General features: G+C 41.4%; 1 protein-coding gene across 2 annotated transcripts in view; it reads left to right on the plus strand.

Moving 5' to 3' along the window:
• Positions 1-23,218, plus strand: part of vangl1 (VANGL planar cell polarity protein 1) — a 55,611-nt gene that overhangs the window by 22,705 nt on the left and 9,688 nt on the right. For both annotated transcript variants that reach the window (XM_072686370.1, XM_072686371.1), the window contains exons 3-6: positions 4,432-4,564; positions 17,567-18,001; positions 19,268-19,443; positions 20,586-20,719. In XM_072686370.1, the coding sequence (XP_072542471.1) occupies positions 4,432-4,564; positions 17,567-18,001; positions 19,268-19,443; positions 20,586-20,719 (878 nt within the window). The remainder of the gene's footprint in view (positions 1-4,431; positions 4,565-17,566; positions 18,002-19,267; positions 19,444-20,585; positions 20,720-23,218) is intronic.

Here is a 23,218-nt window from a genome sequence, read left to right on the forward strand (position 1 = left end):
TATTGCATTGAAATAAGTATTCGGACACTTGGCAGCAAACATAGAATGGTTTCATTAGACTAGAGAATCTTGTTTTCCCATAGTCTAAAACTCCTTTAGGGGCTTTAAAGTGTCTTTGAGAGGCTTCTGTCTGGCCACTCTGCCATAAATCCCAGATTGGTGACCTTCTGGAATTTCTCCCTTGTGCACGCAGGATCTTTGGCGCTCTGCCAGAGTGACCATTGGGTTCTTGGCAACCTCTGCTACCAAGGCCTTTCTCCCCTGATTACTTTGGTGACTTTAGTTTGGTGGGGCAGTCAGCTCTAGTAAGAGTCCTTGTTGCTCCAATGTGCTCCATCTAAGAATAATGGAGGCCACTGTGCTCTTGGGAACTTTAAGAGCATCAGAACAGAAAAAGTAGCCTTGTAGCCTTCTCTAGATCTGTGCTTCCACATGATCCTGTCTATGAGCTCTACAGGCAGTTCTTTTCTCATCATGGCCTGGTTTCTGCTCTGAATTTCTGATCAGAATTTCTAACATTCTGTTTTTACTTTCCCATTATGGGACACTGAATGCTGAAGGATGGGGAAAACTTAACTTTGGGAAAAACAAGCTTAAGGCCTCAACATAACAAAATTTGAATGTGTACTTTCTGAATTCATTGTATGTACAACTGATGATTTTGGACATTCCTGACTTGTGGTAATCCAAAAATCGTCCTTCTATGATCTGCACTGAACTCTTTGGGCATCCTTTTTGTACTACGTGCTGGCTAATCCAGTGAGTGCTGTAAAACTCATTTTTATGTGTGTGTAGGAACAGAGCAGCTACTAGCTGTAGTCAATCTTGATCACTAGCTGAAAATGAAGAGTCATTGACCATGGCAAGTTAAAATACATTTTTAGAACATGTTGACATTGTATAAAAACAAATGTAAGTACATGAAGGAGTGTATTGTGTACTGTGTGTGCATGCAAGCACAAAGTGTGTCTGTTTTTCCTAATTGTCAGAAATCCAAGGTAAGAGTGCTAACCATGGTGAAGTGAAACTTTCATACAGCCCCCGGTGTTGACCCAGTCTGGCTGAACGTTGCTGGCTGGCTCTACCTGACCCACTGCGAGCTGAAAGCTATTTTTTGCCATCTATTGTTGCAGGCTTTCCTGTCGCCACTCCACCAAAACCCTCCCAGTAGAGCGTTGGAATTTAGGCACGGCAACAGAGATTAACCCTTCTAATTGAACCACCACGGTGTTCAAATGCCTCGTCCTACTTTTTTGTTTGCTTATTTATCACCCACATAAAAATAGTTCAGGATATTTTGCTTGTTTACTTAAAAGTCTACAATAAAGACATTAGAATAGAAACTATAGTATATAATGCTTACCATGGCAGTAACTATATTTTTGGGTCAGATAACCAATCCATAATTTTCTAATGATATCAGCCTTATGCTCATACCCACATCTATAAACCAGTTGGCATACTAACAAGCATGTTTGGCTGTTCTGTGGGCTCTGGTGCAGACACCAGTGTTTCCCTCTATATGCCAACCTTCAAAACTATTTCATCTTCATTTGTTGTGCTTTCTCCCAAATTTCACCAGTGCATCCCATTGTTTCATTGACACAGCTCTTTGTCCTGATGTTGAACAGTTTAAAACCTAGGTATCTTCTGCCTGCACCCATGAAGCAATGGAACACACCTGAGGAAACGTCCCAAACATTATAGTGCCCTGAAATGAGAGGGACTGTGTTAAAAAAAGTGTTGTAATTTCAACATTCATCCTTTGGTTTGATTTCAAGAAGCACAACCAGCGCTCCTTCACACTCAGCAGTGTAACAGGCAGCAGTTGAAAAGAGATGGTTAAATTGCAATTGACACAGTGATTAAAAGATATTGAAGATCCTTCAGCAGATGTGGGTGTTTAATGACTTGCTAGCTTTTGCAAATGAACGGAAATTAAGATGGCTTGAACCCCCAGGTTGAAAGCTGCAAGTAATCGTTGGAGGAAAATTCAGTGCATAAGTAATCATATACAGGATTTATTTAAAAGTCACTGTTATGGCAGGCTATAAAAGGCATGGTGTCATTTGATGGTTAATTTTCCTCTCATAGGTTACAGAGAAATGTACCCTTATATAGGGATGCACCAATCTGGCTTTTTCAGTTTCGATACCGATACATAAACTTTGCATATCGGTCGATACCCGATACCAGTCCGATACCATTGCTGAAGTAATAAACCGTATACCTCACCATGTGGGAGAGACTTCAGCCATCAGGATTGACTTCAACATTATAATATATTAATATAAAGTAATGTTGAAGTCAATCCTGATGACTTAAGTCTTTCCCACATGATGTCATTTGGTGGTTAATTTTCCTCTCATAGCTTACAGAGAAATGTACCCTTATATAGGGATGCACCAATCTGGCTTTTTCAGTTTCGATATCGATACCGATACATAAACTTTGCATATCGGTTGATACCCGATACCAGTCTGATACCATTGCTGAAGACATAAACCGTATACCGTACTGTACATGGGAGAGACTTAAGCCATCAGGATTGACTTTAACATTACTTTATATTAATATAATATATATAACAAATTAACACATAGATATAAATGTACATTTAGTGCGGTCTCACACCAACAAATTCAAGTGAAAGGATCAGTTCCATGGATTGGCCTAATTATCCGATACCAAATCCAGCTAATTTTAAGATAAGATAAGATAGTCCTTTATTTGTCTCACAGTGGGGGAATTCTCAGTGTTACAGCAGAAAGGGATAGCAAGACACTCAGATGCAAAAATATTGGGACTGATACCTGATCCTAATATCAGATCGGTGCATCCCTACCCTTATGTAATTAACTGTATAATTCATGTAGCCATATAATAGTATAGCTAAACGACAGCAAATTAAGATGTCTAAGGGTTTTTCACACTTGCACTTTTTGTCAGTTGGGGTTTGACAGGGTTTAGTCAGTTAAATCAGACTCTGGTTCATTTTCACGCTTGGTGCGATTCGATCGGGCAGGTGTGAATCCAGTAATCACACTCGACTGTGAGCCTTAAGAAGAGGCGGTCTCGGCCCGGTCCCAAACAAAGTGGTTCTCTGGAGTGTTTCGTCTGTGGTGAGAACATGATCTGACCTCGATCCGACCCCAACTGTCAGGTGTACTCTGCAGGTTTGAGCAAGACGGCCTGGTGTTTACCTAGCATGCTGTCCAGATAACTACACTACTACAGCTATGAACCAATGCCATCTCTGCTGCTGCTTCATGTTAAACTGCACAGAATCCCCCCCCTCTCTCCCCTTTTCTGTCTTCATGTGCAGTGCAGAGCTGTTTAAACCACAGAAGAAAAGTTTGTGGCGACATTCTTGTTTTAACAGCTTCACCAAAAACAGTGCCACAGGACACACACTGCCCCATTTACTGAGAACTGAGCACGCAGAGAAGTGGGTTAGAGAACTTTTACTGCTTTTTCCAGGCTTTAACTGTGTTAGATCTAACATCTAACATGATGAGCCTTTTTTTCGCACATTTTTGATGCATTTCATGCAGGCCTGCCTTCCTGATGGATTACTGTGCTTTGAAAAATGGCTGTTGGTAAAGGGGTTTAATCTGTATGTTATACAGAGAGGCAGGCAATGACCCAGAGAATTACCCTGAGCCAGACATCAGGGGGCATGCGCTCAGTCTGCTGCCCTTTGATAGGACGTGTGTGTGTGTGTGTGTGTGTGTGTGTGTGTGTGGTTGTGTTTATTTGTTTGTGTTTGTCCATTGCTTTGTTTGGTGTGTTTTATGATAAACCAAGCCAGACATGAGCTGTTGGGAAAATAAAGCAAAGCAGAACAGCAGCAGAGAGAGAGAGAGAGAGAGAGAGAGAGAGAGAGAGAGAGAGAGGAAAGAAAGGAAATGATAGAGTGAAGGAAATGATAGAGTGAAGGAAATGATAGAGAGAGGAAAGAAAGAAGGCAGAAGGGAAGAGAGGGTGGGAGACTGAGAGCAAGACCATGAAAGAAAGAGAATGTAAGAAGGAGAGAGAGAGAGAGAGAGAGAGAGAGAAATGGAGAAAGTTGGGAGAGTGACAGAGAGAGAGAGGAAGAGAGAGAGAGAGAGAGTGGGGGGAAATAAGCCCTGTAAGGATTAGGGCAGTCACAGCTGACTGCATCTAACCCAGTTTACACCAGCTGCTCTAGCAGAGGAGTGCGGACGAGAGACACGGACAACAACAGAGTGAGAGAGAGAAAGGTGAAGGGGGGACAGATCAAGTGAACAAGTGTGCATCCAAGAGACCGAGGAGGAGGAGGAGAAGGAGGAAGAAGGATCAATGACAGCTCTGACCATGTGTTAACTCTGAGCGTGTGTGTGTGTGTGTGTGTACGATGGAGGCTGCATTCCCCTCACCCCCGTCGCTGTGTGTGTCTCTATCATGCAGTGAGCGCAGCCGGGAGCGGCACAAACCGCGCAGCCGCGACGGCAGCAACCGCTCCGACAAGAACGTCACCATCAGCACCACGTCTGCACACACAGCCGGAGCCGAGCAAACCCCACCCACCACGGAGCCGCAGGTCAGTGCACTCTAAACACAGTCATTCACACAGTCCATCTACACTATTGCTCAAAAGTTTTAGAACGCTTTTATGTTCTGTGGTGCACTGATGGCCCAGACAAGCCTGCTTTTTCGTTTTGTCATCATAGCAATTGTAGCCATGACTTTCTTACTGCTTCTCCACCTGTCAAACCTGCAGCTCCATGCCTGATACTTGGTCCAGTGTTAGGCTTTGGTACAAGGTACTGTCATGTGAGGCTTTTCACTGACACCTAAACTGTTTGCATCAATTGTCAAAGCTTAATTTACTTCCATTGCTACAGACCAGCTGGATGTTGTTAGCCAATGACTTGTTCCCTGCAAAAGGGAACCCTTTGTTTCCCAGTATCAGTTTGTTTCCCTCGAGAGCCCTTGCGGTTCACTGCTTACCTTTGTAGCGTTTGACGTCGCTGGACTTTGTATCATTTCAGGTTAATGACTGGACTCAAACTGCTTGAACTTGAACAGGAATAATTGGGGTGTTCTAAAACGTTTGACTGGTAGTGTATATTTTAATAAAGCAGTGTTCTGGAAAGGGTTCCTTGTGCAGTGCTGTAGAAGAACCACATTTCCAGCTTTCAGTGACTATCGTGACTATTGTTTGGGGAGTTGTTCAAGTTGAAGCCCAGGTGAAGCCACATATGTGAGTGGATGGGATGGTCCTTTTTCTCCCTCCCTTACTGAGAACAATTCTGGAGAGAGAGAGAGAGAGAGAGAGAGAGAAAGAGAGAGAGAGAGAGAGAGAGAGAGAGACACCTTGAGTTTTTTTTTTTTTGTTGTTGCAAAAAGAGTTCCACTGTTGTTACGAGTCAACAAGGTTTTTTACAGTACTGTTTAGTTCCTTTGTGTAGAGTGAGTGCAGGTGGTATCAAATCAGGCAAGAGTTAGCCATGGCTGCATTGGTGAGAAAAGAACCAGAAGAAGAAGATTTTTTGGTAAATAAATGTGAGTGAATGAAGAACTTTTAAAAAACTTAAAAAACTTTTATTAAAACTTAAATTATAAACTATAACTTATATAAAAAGGGTTCTAGGAAACGTCTGCCAGATGCCTGATTCAGATAATGAAGCCCTCTGGTGCATCTGAATATTCCAGCTGTTGGATCTGAACTGTCCAGGGTGGTAGAGCTCCACGACTAGAATTGAGCACCATATTCTGTGGCATCACTCCGAGATCTATTTGTGGCAACATTTTTTAAATGAGTAACTTGTAATAAGTTCTAATACATAGAAGCAATAATGATGATAGCTGACTGCAACTGGAAAAGTGCAGCTCCTGAAGAGAACGCTGAATCGTTGTCCCACTTCCAGGCAAATGCCAGGCTGTTGCTACATGTCTGCTGTTGTATTCCAGGTGTTTTTTATGGTGTTGCTAGTTGGTTGCAGTGGTGTCCCAGGTGGTTGCTTCGATGTTGCTAAGTGCTTGCTAGATGGGTGCTACAGTGTTAAAAGATAGATTGCTATGGTATTGTTTAGTGGTTTCTTGGATATTGCTAAATGCCATTTTCCATGTCATTGCCAAGTGGCTGTACTTATATAGAAGTATATTAGAACTAAAAAACACTAACATATTAGTCAGTCATTAGGGTCATTCTGGTTCTCTGCACACAAACATGCTTTTCAGTAATTCAGTGAACTGCAAATGTCTGTCATGTAAAGAACTGACCAGCCCCTCCATACTTGATGGCAATGGTCAAAAGCCGATCAGCACCAAGAGCCCTTTGAGCTTCAAGTGTGGCTCGGCTCGGCTCGACCCGTCATCCCTCAAAATCCACGGAAGACCAGCGCCCAGGCTTTTTTCTGTCCTGCACCAAAGTGATGGAACGAACTTCCCCATGGTATCTGAACAGCAGAGCCGCTCACTGTCTTCAAACGCAGACTGAAGACCCACCTCTTCAGAGAATACTTGGGCGAATAGCAGAGTGGTCACCTTACTGACTTGTGTTTAGTAGTGTCTAAACTTAGAGGTATCTTTGAATTATTAGTCTATTCAAACTAGCTGAGGTTATTCTTGGGTAAATAGCAGAGCACTTTTGTAAGTCGCTCTGGATAAAAGCGTCTGCTAAATGCCTTTAATGTAAATGTAAACGCCTGATGCGTGATTCCATATGTTTTAACAGTAGCGTAGGCCTTACTGTTTCAGTTCAATCATTCAGGGTTGGCATTGAAGTGTGTGTAACTTTGAAGTTGAAGAGTTAGGCTCTGCTAACAGCTGTGTTGACAGTCATCAGTGTAACAACTCAGATCAAACCATGGGGCACTGGTCTTACAACATCCCACAAACTGGTTACACACACACACACACACACACATACAGTACTGTCTAATTCTAACTCAGTGTGTGTGTGTGTGTGTGTGTGTGTGTTGGGATTTGTATGTAGAGTAATGTGGGTTTTGCATGTGCTGTAAAATGTGGGAATCCACTTATCTGCAGAGCCAGGTCAGACTGTGACTACAGCCTGCTATGGGACTGCTGAGGTTGAGGGCAGAGAACTAGCAAAATAAGTACAGATGAAAGAGGAAACACAGTTAAAGAGGAAGACTACACATCTGCTTGAATTTGGTGACATTTTGGACCATATTTAAGGATATTCCTGGATCTAGATCAGACTGATCCAGACATATTTTGATGGATGGGACACAACAAACACAGAGAAGGAAGAAGCCTCGGCGTACAAATATTGTATTCCATGTAATTTTGGACTTTGGGTCTATTCATTGTGTAGTTATAAAAAATAAAATGGGGATTTGGGTGGATAAACATGCTTGAAGCCTCTTCTTCTCCCAATCTAACAGCCTAAAAATTCCCACCTCTACCTTCCTTGTCCCATGATGAAGTTCACACCAGCTGTGAGACAGCAGCTCTGCCAGTATTGTATGTAACTAAGCTCACCTGTGTCTCTGTGCTCTCCTGGACAGATGCCTGCTCTAGCAGCAGAACCTTTCCACGTCCAAACCGAGGTTGTTCTCCCAAAGGAGAGTTCAGGAGTCAGTTTCAGTTACTCAACTGCTAATTACTAACCAGCTACTCGAATCTCCCCTCCTGCGCAGACTGCTGAATTCTCCTCGTCTGTCTGTAGACTTCCTCCTGATGCCGAAACAAGGTTCATTCTCTCTGATCTTATAGCTTAGTTTATCCAGTATTTTAATTTGGACTCATAACCTAGTTTTTACACCGGCTCCTCTCCTGAAGTGTCCAGAAACATTCCCTATCATCTTCTATTAGCTGTACTACCCTTTTGTTGAGCTACGCTTTCTCCCCTTCTTCAGTGGCTGTTTTTCGCCCCTTTCCACTTAGCAAAACTCCAGCCCCTGCAGACTTCCAAGACCCTCCTCGAGTTTCTTTTTCCCATCAAACTAATCACCTACTCCCTCAAACAGATACTACACAACAGCCAATCTTTACACTATAGGCCAAGATTGTTCTCTTATCCAGTGACAACCAGAGGAGGAGGGGTTTCTTTATAAAGAAATTCATGGTTTCTTCCACAAGATGTTTTTTCCTTGCCACTATCATCCTCTGCTTGCTCATTAGGGGTGTAGATCTGAAGTTCTACAATTTACAGTCCCAAGACCACAAGCTAAAAAAAATTATTTACCCACCACCCTACCTATCCAACCTCTAAGCCTTTAACAGTAGACATTTCACCTACAGCCACACAAGGAGGTTCCAACCCAGTTTAAGCCCTGTCATCTAACACACCTTCTCTCTGACTCTAGCTCATTCATTCCTAGGCACACTGGCCCAAACTCACAATGCAATTTATCTACCGAGTACTAACAGTTCTCATTGTATTCAGTCACAGTGGACACTTTAATTATATAATATTAAATTATCACTTGCATGGTGTACCTTCACTGGTGGCTGAAGATGAAATCCTATATGACCAAAGGCCCACAAATTATAACAGGCTGCTTCATCTGTGTTTCAGAAACTCAAATCGTCAATCAATTGCTATTAGTCTCGACTGATTATAGTTTTTAATATTGAAGGATTGGGAATGGCATTCCTTTTGAATGGCTTCATTAAATAATAATGAAGATATTACAGAAAAAGTGAGAGGGAGAGGAAGATGACTATGTTACAGTAGACATAAAATGGGAACGACATGTCATGGAGAGAGAGAAAGAGAAATAGAGAGAGAGAGAGAGAGAGAGAGAGAGAGATGCTGCCCTAGGCCTCATACCATTCCTCAGTCATTCTGACCTACTTGCCTAATCTCAGTGGGAGATGACACACAGTTTTTACAAGTCCTCATGTCTGTCTGAATTCATTAGTGTTTGTGTGTGTCTGTGTGTGTAAATGTGTGCTAAATACCACTGGTCAGTCTAGAAGTATTACTGTAATACATAATGTAGTAAAAGCCTCATGTAATGATGTAATGCAGGCTAACGGTTTTCTGATGCATCTTTAACACACAATCAGTTACAAATGAAACATTTTTGATGTTGCTCTTCTCATAGACTCACAACTTACTCACTTTAGATGTCAATGGACAGATGCTTTTTTTAGTCAACAGATGCAGCAGATAGGGGTTGGGTTAAAACATCCTAATATTCCTTTACTAGGATGTCAGTGTGTCTAAAACATGTACTAAGTCTCTTAATTAATCATGGGTGTGTTTTGGGCATAACATGCAGTAATAAACCAATCAGCGTGTCGCCTTCCATCACCTTTAATAGTCAGGTGCGGTCTGACTTTGGCGGATTGCTGTTTCAGTGGTTAGACACATTTACAAAAGGAATGCCCCTGGCATTGCTAGCAGGCGAGTGCTAATCCCTGACTGGTTGTCATGTTTGCTCAGATATCTGTTCTGCACTGTACAGTCCAGCTATTTTTACTGAGGTGTCCTTTATTATGGCTGTTATACAATGTGTCTGTGAGTGAAATGTAATCTACCAATGAGGAAACTGGAGACAGATGATGGAATGCTTTTAAGAAGCACGTGCATTGTTCACTATATACCATATTTATATTATTATACATTAATGTATGTAATAACTAATAATCGAGACAAGTATTGAAATACCAATTGTTTTCAAGACTTTTGGGTTTGAGGTGAAAAGATAAAGATGAGACAATACAGCATGGACAAATGGACAAAAGTTTTGGACCACCTGCTTATTCATTGCTTCTTCTGAAATCAAGGGTATTAAAAAGGACTATCTTGCAGTTGTCTCTACTGTCCAGGCAGGGCTTTTTACTAGATTCTGGAGCAAGGCTGTTAGGAATTGATTGCATTCAGCTACAAGAGCTTTAGTGAGGTCAGGATGTTAGATGATCATCATCCCCAACTCCCCAATTCATCCCAAAGGTATTTGATGGAGCAACATCACTTCAGAGAATACAGTTACACTGCTTCACAGCTCAATGCTGGGGGCTTTATACCGCTCTAACCCATACCTGGCATTATTAGGCATGGAGCTGACCAGTTCATGTTTATCTGCTCCAGAGTCATATTCTGTTGGCAATCATTATCTATTGGGACTAGATAAGCTGTGTGTGTGCATTTGCACATCTGTGTAAGCAATAGTTCCAACTTAAAGAAGCTGAATGCAATTAATTAGAAAGGGTGACCATAACTATTTGAGCATATCATAGTGTATGTGTTGGAACAGATCTTTTTGGGAACATCATGCCCCTGCAATTAATCTATTATTTCAGCATTTCTAAGTTCAGTCATGTATCTTCTCTGCTGCATTCTTCTCTTGACCGGCTTCTTGTAGCTGCTGACCGCATCATATTCAAAACCCTGACCCTGGCCTACAAAGCCAAGAATGGACCAGCCCCTCGATACTTGATGGTAATGGTCAAAAGCTGGTCAGTACCAAGAGCCCTTCGAGCTTCAAGTATGACTCGGCTTGACTTGACCCGCTATCCTTTAAGATCCACTGAAGACAAGCATCCAGGCTTTTTTCTGTGGTGGAACAAACTTCCCCTGGGTGTCCGAACAGCAGAGTCGCTCGCTGTCTTCAAACGCAGACTAAAGACCCACCTCCTCCTAGAGTACTCGGGTGAAGTGTGGTGCTGAGTATTAGGGTCTCCGTACTGACTTTTGTGTTTAGTAGTCTAAGCTTAGAGGTATCTTTGGATCCTAGTCTATACAAACTAGCTTAAGGTGTTTTCAGAGTAAACAGTGAAGCACCCCCTTGTGCCACCACAACATATCTGACCATTCAAGTCATGGATTCCACAAGACCTCTGAGAGTATCTGTTTTATCTGGCATTAAGGTGGTAGCTGTGTATCCCTGTTGTAGTCCTGTTGTAAAGTGGGGCCTCCAGGAGCAGACAGCATTCTAGCCAACAGACCGACACCAATCAGACTACTTTTTACTGTGCTTTAATGTGTATTTGTATTCATTCTAATGTTATACAGTGTTTCACAGGCAGACATTGCTGTGACTGCCTGAGACTGTATCACAGCATTGTATATTTCTGAATAAACCACAGTTCGGAGATCACAGCGTTCATTTAAAATGAGCAGTAGAGTGTGGGCTGTTTGTCTCTGTATTTGAGTGGTGGATGACATCAAATCTGTCCTTCCTGTCCTCTGTATTCTTTGGTTCCTTCCCCAAATAAGAAGATTTATAGACCCATGGGAGCAGCTAAGCCTGTTCTCCATGTTTCCTGTGTCAATGTGCCAATATCATGATCTTTTAGTGGCATCGCCCAGCACTGATGTCCTTTCTACAGCCCATGCATTTATACAGGGGACCTGTGTAATGTTGGTCTTATTACACTTGTACACTTGTAGTTGTGTACATTGACATTCTTCACAGAAAGGCCGATTCAGGCTTATTTAAAATTATTCATCTGAAGATTATTATTTCGTAATTTTCAATATCTCCTGTAGAAGTGATATGTAAATTATTTGTTCAATTTAAACAAGAGTGAGGAACTTGAAGTGTGGGCTCACGTACAGGGTCTTAGGGTTTAGGGGTTGATGAAAATGGATTTGGAATTGGAAGCTTAAGTTGTAATCCTCCTTTACCTTCATTTTGAATATCTTAACAGAGAGATATTCATTCTTTAAACCAGTTTAGCTGTGGCCTTTGTAGGATTCTGATTTCAGTGTTTGAATGGTGTGTTTTGCCCTGTCATTCACTGCTCTGTGAAGATTTGTTGATGTGTTGATTTTCTCTGTGTTGATTGTGTATTCTAATGGCCACTGCTCTCATTGGAGATGGTTGTGCAGGGTCTGTGGTTTTAGTGTCATGGTAGAGAGCACTGGCTACTGCAGAGCTCAGTAGCGAGTCCATACATGTTTGACCTTTTGGGTTTGTTGATTTCAAAAGAGCCAAATGCAGCCGTAAAAATCATTAGCAGGTGACAACTAAGCATATTACTCTATTGTAATTGTAATTTTCAGTCTTACTAAAGATTGTGTATATTCAACTTAAACAAGCGTGTTTAGCCTGTTAGTCTGTTATATACATACTAACTGCTAACTGTTATATACACATATAAGTACATCTGGTCAGCTTACACCAGTGAGGACAGTATATAGTCTAATGAACCCACAGTAGTATAGGGTGTGAGCTATTTGCTCATTTATGGCTACCAATAAAACAACAAAAGAGCCAAAATGCACAAAATAAGGGCTTGCTGGTATCATGAATTTATCTGAATAAGTGTGTGAATGGAATTTGAATCTCGAAGTGCTTGTTATTGATTGGTTTAATCAGAGTAACAGTAAAAGGAGACTTGACACCATTCCTATTCCTCTCTGCTGAAACTGTGTGTAAACATACACACACCAGCTTTTGCTGGTTGCTGGTTTCAGAGGGTCTAAGCTGATCTTAAATGGTGTCCAGGTGGTTGGGCAAAGCTGGTCATCCAGAAAAAACCTAGCCTATGCTGGGAAACCAATTGGTTAATGATCACGCTGTTTATCCTGGTGGATCAGTGTGGTCATGTTGGTCAAGCAACATGGTCATGATGGTCATGCTGGTCAACTGCCTTGATCAAGCTGGTCGACTAGCATGGTCATGCTTGGTCAAGAGTTTAACTGGTAGACCATCAAAATCAAATGAAAACATACCTTGCTGCTGGTCAAGTGCTAATCTGGTCAACCAGTTTAACCAGCTTGACCAACTTCAGCTGGTCGGGCTGTTTTTTCGGCACTAACTAAATAAAGGTGGAAGAATCTGTAGCTTTTGTTAGATCATGTTCTTTATATATTGAGCAAATGCCACAACAACATTGAGGTGTCACATTATCACCAGCAGTTTTGGCGGTAAGTAAGGGTGATGGTTAAGTGAGACGGATGGTTTAGCTGCTGTTGTGGAAGCTCCTGGGTATGATGTGAGTAAATATTTACACTGCTGTCTCATGAATCATGAAACACATTTAATTATTAAAGACTCAGACCATGTGGTAATACTGTCATACTGAGCCGTGTTTGCGGTTTATGTGCATGTCTGTGTATGTGTGTGTGTGGGGGGGGCGGGGGTGAAGATAGTGGAAAGTGGAAACGATCTGTTCTCAAGTCTATACTACAAGTCCCAGAAGGCTTTGCTTACTGTTCAGTGTTGTGAGTGAGAGAGAAAGAGAAAAGGAGAGACAGATTCCAATGTAACTGCTATTAAACCACGGTTCAACTGTCTCTCAGGTGGCACATAAAAAGCCTCATACACATGTACACACTCTCTCCCTCTCACACTCATCTACACAATAGTTCACAATATTCCTGAAGTAATTACCTGGCATCACACTTTTATAAAGATGGGCAAGTGTGGGTAAAATTGAGGCTTTAGCTACTGTTCTAGCTGCTATCAGATAATATTCCAGTATGTTATCATCAGCATCAGACAGTGCTCAAGTAAGTCTATTCGAGAGAACTTAAAGCAGCATTATGTGAGAATTGGTATTTCTTGCTCCTGGGCTCCCCCTACAGTTACAAAGTTTAATTCACACTTCCCTAAAGAACATGGTTTTCAAATGCCTTTCTGGACAAGCTGAGAGATACAGAGCTGGCATTGAAAGTAAAAGAAGCACTATTATATAATACTACTGCTAATAATAATAATAAGAAGAATAAGCATTAAATATGCACTATATACACTATATATGATCTGGCCAAGTCACCTCACAATGCAAGTGTAAACATACCTAATACATGCACTAAAGACGGATAACATGAACCTGAATTCAGGAGGTGGTCTGAGACACATTTGAGCCTCATGTTATAACAGTGTAAACACATCTGTCTCCCACACAGGGATTGGATTTTAGTCTGACTAACCGGAGATGCATTTGGCTACGAAGCTTAATTGCATGTTGCTAAAATCTTATCAGTGTGAAATTCAGATACTAGTTAATACATGAAGTGATCAGGTTTAAATGGGGTCTAAATGCATTGTGTCCTATCAATTAGAGGCAGGAGAAGAAAATGTTATTAATGGGGGATGAGATGCTTTAATGTCTATATATCAAAGCATTTCACTGCTAGTTGCACCACATATCAAAATTCCCAGTCCCTGAACACGCACACATTCACAAAGGAGAGATTAGTATTAAGCTAATCTGACGGATTAGGCACATATAATTATCCTAAATGAATGGACAGAGCTCATACTCCTGTATAATGTTAGTTTTAGAGTGATCGTAAAGGTGAAAACACTCTGGGGTTGCCAGTCTGCTCTACATTTAGTATCCTGGCTGGAACGTGAACACCCAGTTGCAGAGTGTTATTGTGGAAAGAATGAGAGGAAGAAGGATGGAGGCTGGAAAGAGGTGAGGTTCAGGCTTTCACACGCTCATTTACCGCTCCCTCGCTCACTCGCTTCCTGCTGCTCTCTCTGTGCTGGAGCCCACTGTTCACCTCCGCTAATGAGGAGGAAATGAACGTCTCTCTGACTCAAACAGGGCACACTCATATCGGCCTACATAGCACACACACACATGCATGCACTGACACACCTACCTGATCCTTAGGATGTTGTTCTATTATCCAAATTACAGAATTCTCCCACTCTGCCCATCCACAGACAATGTGTGCATTAAAAACCTGACCTAGTTACCAATACAGCCAAAGCAGGTAAGTAGGTTTAGGTCAGCCCATACAGATGACGGGTAAAATGGTCAGTAGCATTCTTTGGCATTCTGCGTGTGAGTTTGGCTCTTGGTAGTGAGTGTTTCAGCTAAGGACAGATAAGTTTTACCCACTATGTGCTTTCGGTTATGTGAGCTTATGTGGTCCTGCCATTTTAGCTAAGCTGTCGCTGCTCCTGAACATTTTCACTTCACAGTATCAGCACTTATAGATGGTTGGGGTAGATTTTGCAACTGACTTAATGTAAAGGTGACATCCTGCCACAGTGTGACCCATTCTATGGCCAGAGTTTGGCGTGTGTGATGACAGCATGATTGCTTGTGTATCTATTTTGTGAGCTTGCGGAACAGCCAGTGCTGTTCTTTGTAGTCAGTATCTCAGTCTTTCCCGCACAATGGATAACTGGCTGATTTTATTGCAGCTGCCACATTTATGTGTAAACACTGATTCTGTGTGAAAACAGCTCACAACAGCTGAACATTCAGCTAGTATTAAGCAAGAGAAATACTGTTACTACTGCTGTTTCCCTATGTTGCAGAGAGCATGCCACAGTGACATTGATTCCTATTACAGCTTACAGGGCATCTCACTGCTGTGTGTGTGGTGTATAAAGCAAAACCAGAGCTGGAGTTTTGGATTAGAGGATTAGATTAGAATGCAGAATGTGTATAAAAACAGGAAAAACAATTATTCAAATTAACAATAAATGAGCAATTATTAAATTAGTAATTGTGTATATTTAAATTTTGTTACATACAAAATAGTGAACCATTACAACAAAACAAAAAAATAATCCAATCAATATTGAAGTATTATAGAGATTTAGGTGAATGGATTTTACTCTAAAATAGCAGCTTCAAAAACCTTACCGACCTGAAATGGTGAGAATAGCCTCTCTATCGTTGCTACTCCGGGCTCCGCATGCTGCTAAAGTTGGCAGGTGCTACCCTATGTCTTATTTGTGTAAATATTACTCTATCACCTAAGTTCACATGCTTTTTACACTTTCAGCTATGTTTCTGTATCTCTCAGCTTGTCCAGAAATGCATGTGTAAAGCATGTCCTTTAGGGGTGGCTCAAAGTGTGAAATACACTCACCGACTGTAGCGGGCTTTAAATATTACAAAGCTTTGTTCTACATTTCACACTACTTCATCAATAATTCCACACTGTAAAAAAAAAGGGTGGTTTTGGTTCCTTTCATGAAGGTAAAATAGTTTTCTTAGTTCAGACTATAAAATGTATTGAATTATTGTACTATACTTGTGAGTGAGTTTACATACAGAGGGGTCACCTAAAACCATTAGTTTATTGAACAGTAAACTATAAATGACTTATTTGCTGGTACTCTCTCCCCCTCCTTCTCTCTGTTCTCTCTCTCCAATAAACTGATGAATATAAATAGCTAGTTTTCGGGCCTTTTCCGCTAGCGTAACTCAGGCATTGAGAACTACATACATTTTTCCTTTTCATTTTCTCTGCTGCTCTAGTACACAGCGGTGTAGAGCCCAGGGCAGAATGAGCTGGATTAAACTCCTCATATTTCTACATTTTCACTTTCATCTGTGCCTCCATTACCCCCCTCCCCATCAGCAACTTTTTTCTACTTCTCTCTCTCTCTCTTGTACTCTCTCTCTCACTCACTCTCCCTCCCTCTCATGTCCGGAAGCCTCTTCTCCCCGACGTCTTATTGTCATGATTGTATTGTATCTGCCATTTGTGTGAAATGAGAGCTACTTTCCTCCCTCCAGATGAAAGACTAAACCGCAGCCCTGAAACAGCAGAATGCGAACAAATAAACAAATAAATAAGTAAGTAAGTAAGTAGGTGAAGATAAAAAGCTGAAAAATGCATTTCCTCGGTTTGGTGTAATCCAGGCGCTCAGTCTTGTGCAGCTTCTGCAAGCGCTCTGCTGTGGTATTAACATGTCACTGCGCTGAGTGGCTGTGAGGAAGTTTCTCAGCCTCACTTTATATGCAGATTTATTCACGTGAGAGCGCTATCATTATTTTATGCTGATGAGGTCGTCTTTTGCATCCTGTGCGCTGTCTGTGTGCATTAGGGCTGGAGGCACCTTAGAGGATCCTTCAGCGTATTTAGAGAGAAAAAAAAACATAAAAAACGAAAAACTAAAAAGTCTTAAACACCTGTTAATGAAACCGCAATGATTTTTATAACTGGTAACACTGAGCAAAACACTGGTAATATCTAGAATCTGTTTAGTTCTGAAACAAGATACTTCAGACAGATGGAATAAAATGAAATGAAAAGATTAGTGTGTGATTTGGAGGGGGGAAAAAACGTTCAGCATTTCAATCATCTGTCTAACATGGTGGAGGTACTGTTATGGCATAGGAATGTATGGCTGACAGAACTGGGTCACTGGTAGGTAATAGAACTGGTGTAATGGTACGTGTATTCAGTGCAAAGATAAACATGCAAGCACATGTTCTGTCTGGAGACTTTAAGCCGTTAACTGTTAGCACGTGGGAATTGTGGGAAATGTAGTAGATTTCTTTGCCATGCATAGAGGGAATAACTGTTGCTTTTTTCCCAGTGTACTAAACTCATATCGAACTGTGAGGTCCAAACCGCAATGTGGTGTTTATTGACTGATTGAAGTAACAGTATGAATCCTGTTATATTCATCTACACCTTCAGCTATACCAGATTTAGTCAAATGCTGCAAAACCTATAGGATGACTTGTCACTGTAAAGATGAAAACCAAGTACCTGACCTCAACCCACCTGAGCATGCTTTTTATTCATTTTTGTGCTGAATATTGCAAAAAAATCTGGCTTACTTAGATCAAGTCGAGTCATGAGTCAGTCAGCATTCGTTCATCAGACACATTTAGTTCAAACAGTAAGATAAATATATATATATATATTTACTATACTAAAAGCAAAAATCTTTTGTTTCTCCAGGATGATAACTGGGCTGAGACCACCACAGCGGTCACAGGCACATCTGACCACAGCCTCTCTCAGGAGGACCTAGCCGGTTTTGGTAAAGACTCTGACGCTCCTGTACAGAGGCAGAGCTGGCTGGCATACCTGCCACTGGGCCTCACTCTACTGCTGGGCGTCCTCGTGCTGGTCACCCCGCTGGCCTTCCTGCTACTACCCCAGCTTCTGTGGGCTGAGCGCCTGCAAGCATGTGGGACGGCCTGTGAGGGTCTCTTCCTCTCTCTGGCCTTTAAACTGCTGATCCTGTTGCTGGCGGGCTGGGCAGTGTTTCTGAGGAGACCGCGCGGTGCACTGCCCCGACTGGCCATCTTCAAAGCCCTGCTGGCGCTCCTCACGTTGCTGCTGCTGCTGTCCTATTGGCTCTTCTTTGGAGTACGCATCCTTGACTCACAGGTGAGAGACTGTGTTTGGAATACACATGCTAAATAATTCCTTTGACAACCTATATGTGCCCCCCCAGCCCAATTCCACATTCTCAAACTGTCTAACAGACACGATAGCTTGGTAGCAATTATTTGGTTGGTGTACTGTTTTGGCCACAACCCATCCTGGCCAGTGGCTGACTAGAAACATAAGTTGCTCTGGATAAGAGCATCAGCCAAATGCCATAAATGTAAATGTAGTAATTTATTGCAATGAACTCCTTAAACCCTGTGCGTAAGCCCACACTTCAGTCCTTTACTTTCAGTAATGCCCCAATCTTCATTTCATCAGTTTCATTCAGTTTCATCAACCCTAAATCAGAACCTTGTGGTACTCCACAAAATGTGCTAACAAAAACAGGTACCAATTAATTCATAACAGGTTCTGCATTAGGACTAATAACTCACACAGTTCTGTGTGTTAAAGTAACTGGCATGGAAATAAAGTTAAAATCTCAGTAATATGAGTAAGAGTAAAATATGCTTTTAAAGAAATTATGTAAAGAAAATGTAAAGGTACATTTCCCCCCCAATTGAGTAGTGTCTAATGCACCAACTAAGCCTTTAAGGCTACCAAGCTGATATGGTGAAGACTGGCAGGTGCCTACTTCCAATTATGCAAAGCACCAGCTTGTATTTTCTGCTGGTAACACAGCGTAATTGGACAGCTCAGCATTTTTGGAGGATAACACTAACTGCTGTTAGGGCTGCACAATGATATTAGAGTCATTTTAGCATCAGATTTATACAGTATTTAGATTGGATTTTAAAACAGTGCTTCTGAATTTATGTATTTATTGTAGAGCAGAACATTCAGACAACCCTGGACTACGGTGCTAAAATATTAGCATTTTATTTTTATCTTTCTGTTATTTAAAAGCAGGTGGATTTGATCCCAGTTTCTACATTTTCGAAATGTTTATATATCATCGTCAATATTGAAATTGTACATGAAACATGTTGGATACTGACAGTGGTCTGCATTTCCTATTTCGGTGAATCCCTAATTTTGTTATCTTAGCTTACAGGCATCTTCATTGGCCCAAGTGATTGGGAAGAACCATTCCTGGACAACTGGCATCTCCCAGTGATAGAGCCAACTTTTAGACAGTTAAAGAGAGATTTAAGTTAAAGAGTTAAAGAGAGTTAAGAGTTTAAGTTAAAGAGTTAAAGAGAGTTAAGAGAGATTTAACTATGCATTCTTTCAGTATCTCTTGTGTGTCTGTGTGTGTTACAGGATGAGAATTATCAGGGCATAGTTCAGTTTGCAGTGTCGTTGGTAGATGCCCTGCTATTCACACACTACCTGGCCGTGGTGCTACTGGAAGTTCGGCAGCTTCAGCCGTGCTTCTGCCTGTGTGTGATTCGCTCTACTGACGGAGAGACACACTACTACAACCTGGGACAGCTCAGGTACACCACTCTATGTGTATGTATGTGTGTGTGTGTCTGAGAGATAGAAAGGGGAAAGGAAAACCATATTAACAAACAGATCTGTCTGTATTTTGTTTGCTCGGGCCCCTCTGTTGTTTTATTCAGTTTTGTATTCGATTCATGTCATTTTTTTTTCTTTCAGTCATTTTTCAGTGTCACTAAAGCTATTGTTTTGTCTTGATGTACAGATGATACAGAGCTGCCGGAGTGGTGTGTGTGTGTGCGTGTGTACTTGTGTTTGTGCATTTATTGTTACATGCATAAATCATGTGTTTGATTCAGGCCAAGGGTGAAGTGGACCATTAATCACCCAGTCACCCAGGGTGCTGCACCGTACTGATGGTTTAGGGCCAAACAGCTCTGCATTTTGCTCTGTGATTATCATCAACTTCCTCATGCACTTTTGTTGAAGCTGTTTTCTAATCGGTTGATTCTAAAGAGTTTGCTAGTGTTCGGTTAATGTAGAGTTAGGGGACTGCCGTTTATGCTCAGTTCTTGACATTGCAGGGTTCGTAATAATACGAGCGGCCATCCAGAATTCTGATGGGCTAATGTCCTCGATGTTCTGCTTGGTATGCATTGTTTGTGGTGTTCACTACCATTCATTACCATTCACTACATTCCTGATTTCGAAGTGGACCCCGCACTTCACAGCCACAAAGGGCAATTGGGTAATTTAAAGATCCAAATATTTTAGTTTGCAATTCCACAGGAATGTGTTGTTTATGATGTAGAAAGGCCCGCATGCCTTTCCTCTCTGTTCATTCACTGGCAAGTTCAAATTTCCAGAAGAAATAAATAATAGTAATTGTTTCAATATTCAATATCAGTCGAAGAGACATGCACACACACACACCCATGTGTTGTGCCTTGTCTTTTTCCATTGACGTTACACTACGACTGTTTACAGTTCAGATTGGGGTTATGTTAACATCTGTTGTAGTGGAGCGTGTACTGCAGGGAAGATATTATTTTCATGCTAATCATACACAGTTATCAGAATTATTCAAATGAAAAACAGTATGATTATCACAGAGGTTTATTAAAGCTAACTGTTTTTTCCCTAATCAATTCTTGCAGTACATTTTTTTTTCCATCTCTCTCTCTCTCTTTCTCTGCAGTATTCAGCGGGCGGCTCTGGTGGTCCTGGAGCAGTATTATAAGGATTTCTCTGTCCATAACGCTGCTCTGCTGACCGCTGCTAAAACCAGAACAGCCAAGCACCTGGCTGCTCTAAAAGTTTATAATGTGGACGGTGAGTTGGATACTTTTCTCTTTAGTGCTGTTTTATGCTGCTCTGCATGTTAGAAACTCTTACTGGCTTACAGCACCATTTTTCTCACATCTGATTTTGTGGTCTGTTTCCAATTTCTTTTTATTATATTTATTTTACAACAGTGTTGCTTGTATTAGTATGCTTATATTAGCCTATTAATGCTATTTTATTTTTATTATTTCTTTTTTTTACATTGATTTTTGATAGATTTCTTATGCAAACATTACAATTTTCACATGCATTGGCTGAAATGGGCCCTCTGTCTAGACTTAGTTAGCTAGGTTAGTTTAGCATTGCAGGTAGTTAGACATAGGACAAACAAACGTGACATGAGCAGCAAAACGGCAAAAATGGTGTGAATATGAATTTATATTTTAGACCGAATACAGCTTGATTACTTTCTCTGTTCAGGCATTCTGTTCCAAGTTCAGCTCTGGGTCTATTTCTGAACTGTGTGTTGTGAAACCTCACAGGCACGTCAGGTGATTTTTAATATGATGGGTTTTTTTGGCCTCTTCTCAAAAAGCTTGATTTTGGATTTTACTTCACTTGTTTTATACCTTTATTGACTTCATTGACAGTGTCAGTTCATGATGTGAACTTACTTTGCATACTTTGCTTTTCTACACTCTATTGTCACAACAGAACCGCACACGTTCACACATACACACTCATCATTCCTGCGGTTTGAGGCTTGCTGGATATCCAGTCACCTGATATCTGGATGTATTTTTCTCTCTGGGTTCTCTCTCTCTCTCTCTCTCTCTCTCTCTCTCTCTCCCTCTCTGCAGCATTTAAAGCTAAACTGAAAACCTATCTCTCTGACTGTAAGTTAAAACCATGGAATGCACTGAGCACCCACTGACCCTTGCACTGCCCTGAGGGGAATTTCAGCAAGCAGGAATTTTCAGCTAGTGTTATAACGTAAGCCACAACAGCATATCCAATGACTGAAGCTTTATTGACCACTGACACTTTACTGATTGATAGTATTCTGAAATGACACACGTGTCAAATTTTAAAACAAGTATTTTGGAAAATTACTGTCTCAGATAAACCATAGACAAATATACACTTGCATTCCAACACTTAAGTCGGTTTAGATTTTTTAAAGCTAATTCTAATGTTCTCCAGTAGCTTTTGCTATACAGCATGTTCTCCTAATATACAGTACATCAGTGAGCCAGCACATTAAGACCATCTGCCACCAAAACAGCTCACTCTACAAGGCTCATGAAGGTGCTCTGTGGTATCTGGCACCAAGATATTAGCATCAGATGTTTTAACTTTAAAGGTGCACATGTTCCCGGCCATCCAAGTGAGGTAAAGGAAAACAGGTCTCAGACCATGCATCCTTCCTCTATTGCTCCAAGGTCCAGTTCAAGCGTTTGTGTGCCCACAGCTGGCACTTTTGACAGTGCACAGGGATTAACATGAGACTGTTCTGCAGCTACCCAGCAGAGGATGATGCCCTGTGTGTTGTGAGGTATTCCTCCCGTAACCATGGTTTCAAGGTTTAAGACCTGTCCCAGCAGCCTTTCTGTCAGTGCAGCCCAAAGGGGACAGCCATTGTCACCCGTTTCTGATTTGTCCCTCCTTTGGTGCAGACAAGCCTTGCTGTTTTGAAGGGACTCCATTTGTCTAAGTTGCTCGGGTCTTCACGCATCAGTTCCTGTTTCACATACAGACTTTTACATGCGCCTTTGTTCCAGGATAGTCAACATTATGTGCTGCATCTATCTGCATCTTAATGTTTTGGCTCATGTATATGTTAAAATTTTCTCAACAGTTAATGCATTCCTCAAAACAATTTGTACAATGAACATTGATTATGAACAAAATGCTTAGTCATGTTATCAGTATATCAGTACTGCATCATGCAGCTCGATTTAGGGCGTGTCTGGGTGTCAGGATGACAGGAAAGGTACGCATTCTTGAAACGTGCAAATACAAATACTAAGTCTCTTAATCAATCATGGGTGTGTTTTGGGCGTAACGTGCAGTAATAAACCAATCAGTGTGACTCTTGCCATTCCCTTTAAGAGGCAGGTGCGTTCTGACTTTGGCGGATTGCTATTTCAGTGCTGTAAAGCAGGGGTGTACGAGCGTTGGGCACACGCCTGTGTTGACAAGTCACTGCCAAGATAGCAATGAACGTCTGACTGTTAATGTCTACCTAGGTTGTTTTCAGTCAGTGGAGCACCTGTGTTTTCCATTGCCAAGACATGCTAAAAATGTACCTGAACACCCCTCATTTCGAGACCACCACACCCATCAGCATAGATACATTTACAGGCACTATTCCTATTTAAACTACGCAGGGCCCTGTGTTGTGCTCTGCATATAAATGCTTGCCAATTAAAGGTTCATGAGATATATCTCTGAGCTAATAGAGAATCGGTTGATTGATTTTTGATCTAGTTGATCTAGATGAAGTCCCCCTTCATCAGTGGAAGTCATGATGATTTGGATTGAAAT

Source organism: Salminus brasiliensis, chromosome 8 (genome assembly GCF_030463535.1).
Source record: "Salminus brasiliensis chromosome 8, fSalBra1.hap2, whole genome shotgun sequence".
In the NCBI taxonomy this organism is placed as follows: domain Eukaryota; kingdom Metazoa; phylum Chordata; class Actinopteri; order Characiformes; family Bryconidae; genus Salminus; species Salminus brasiliensis.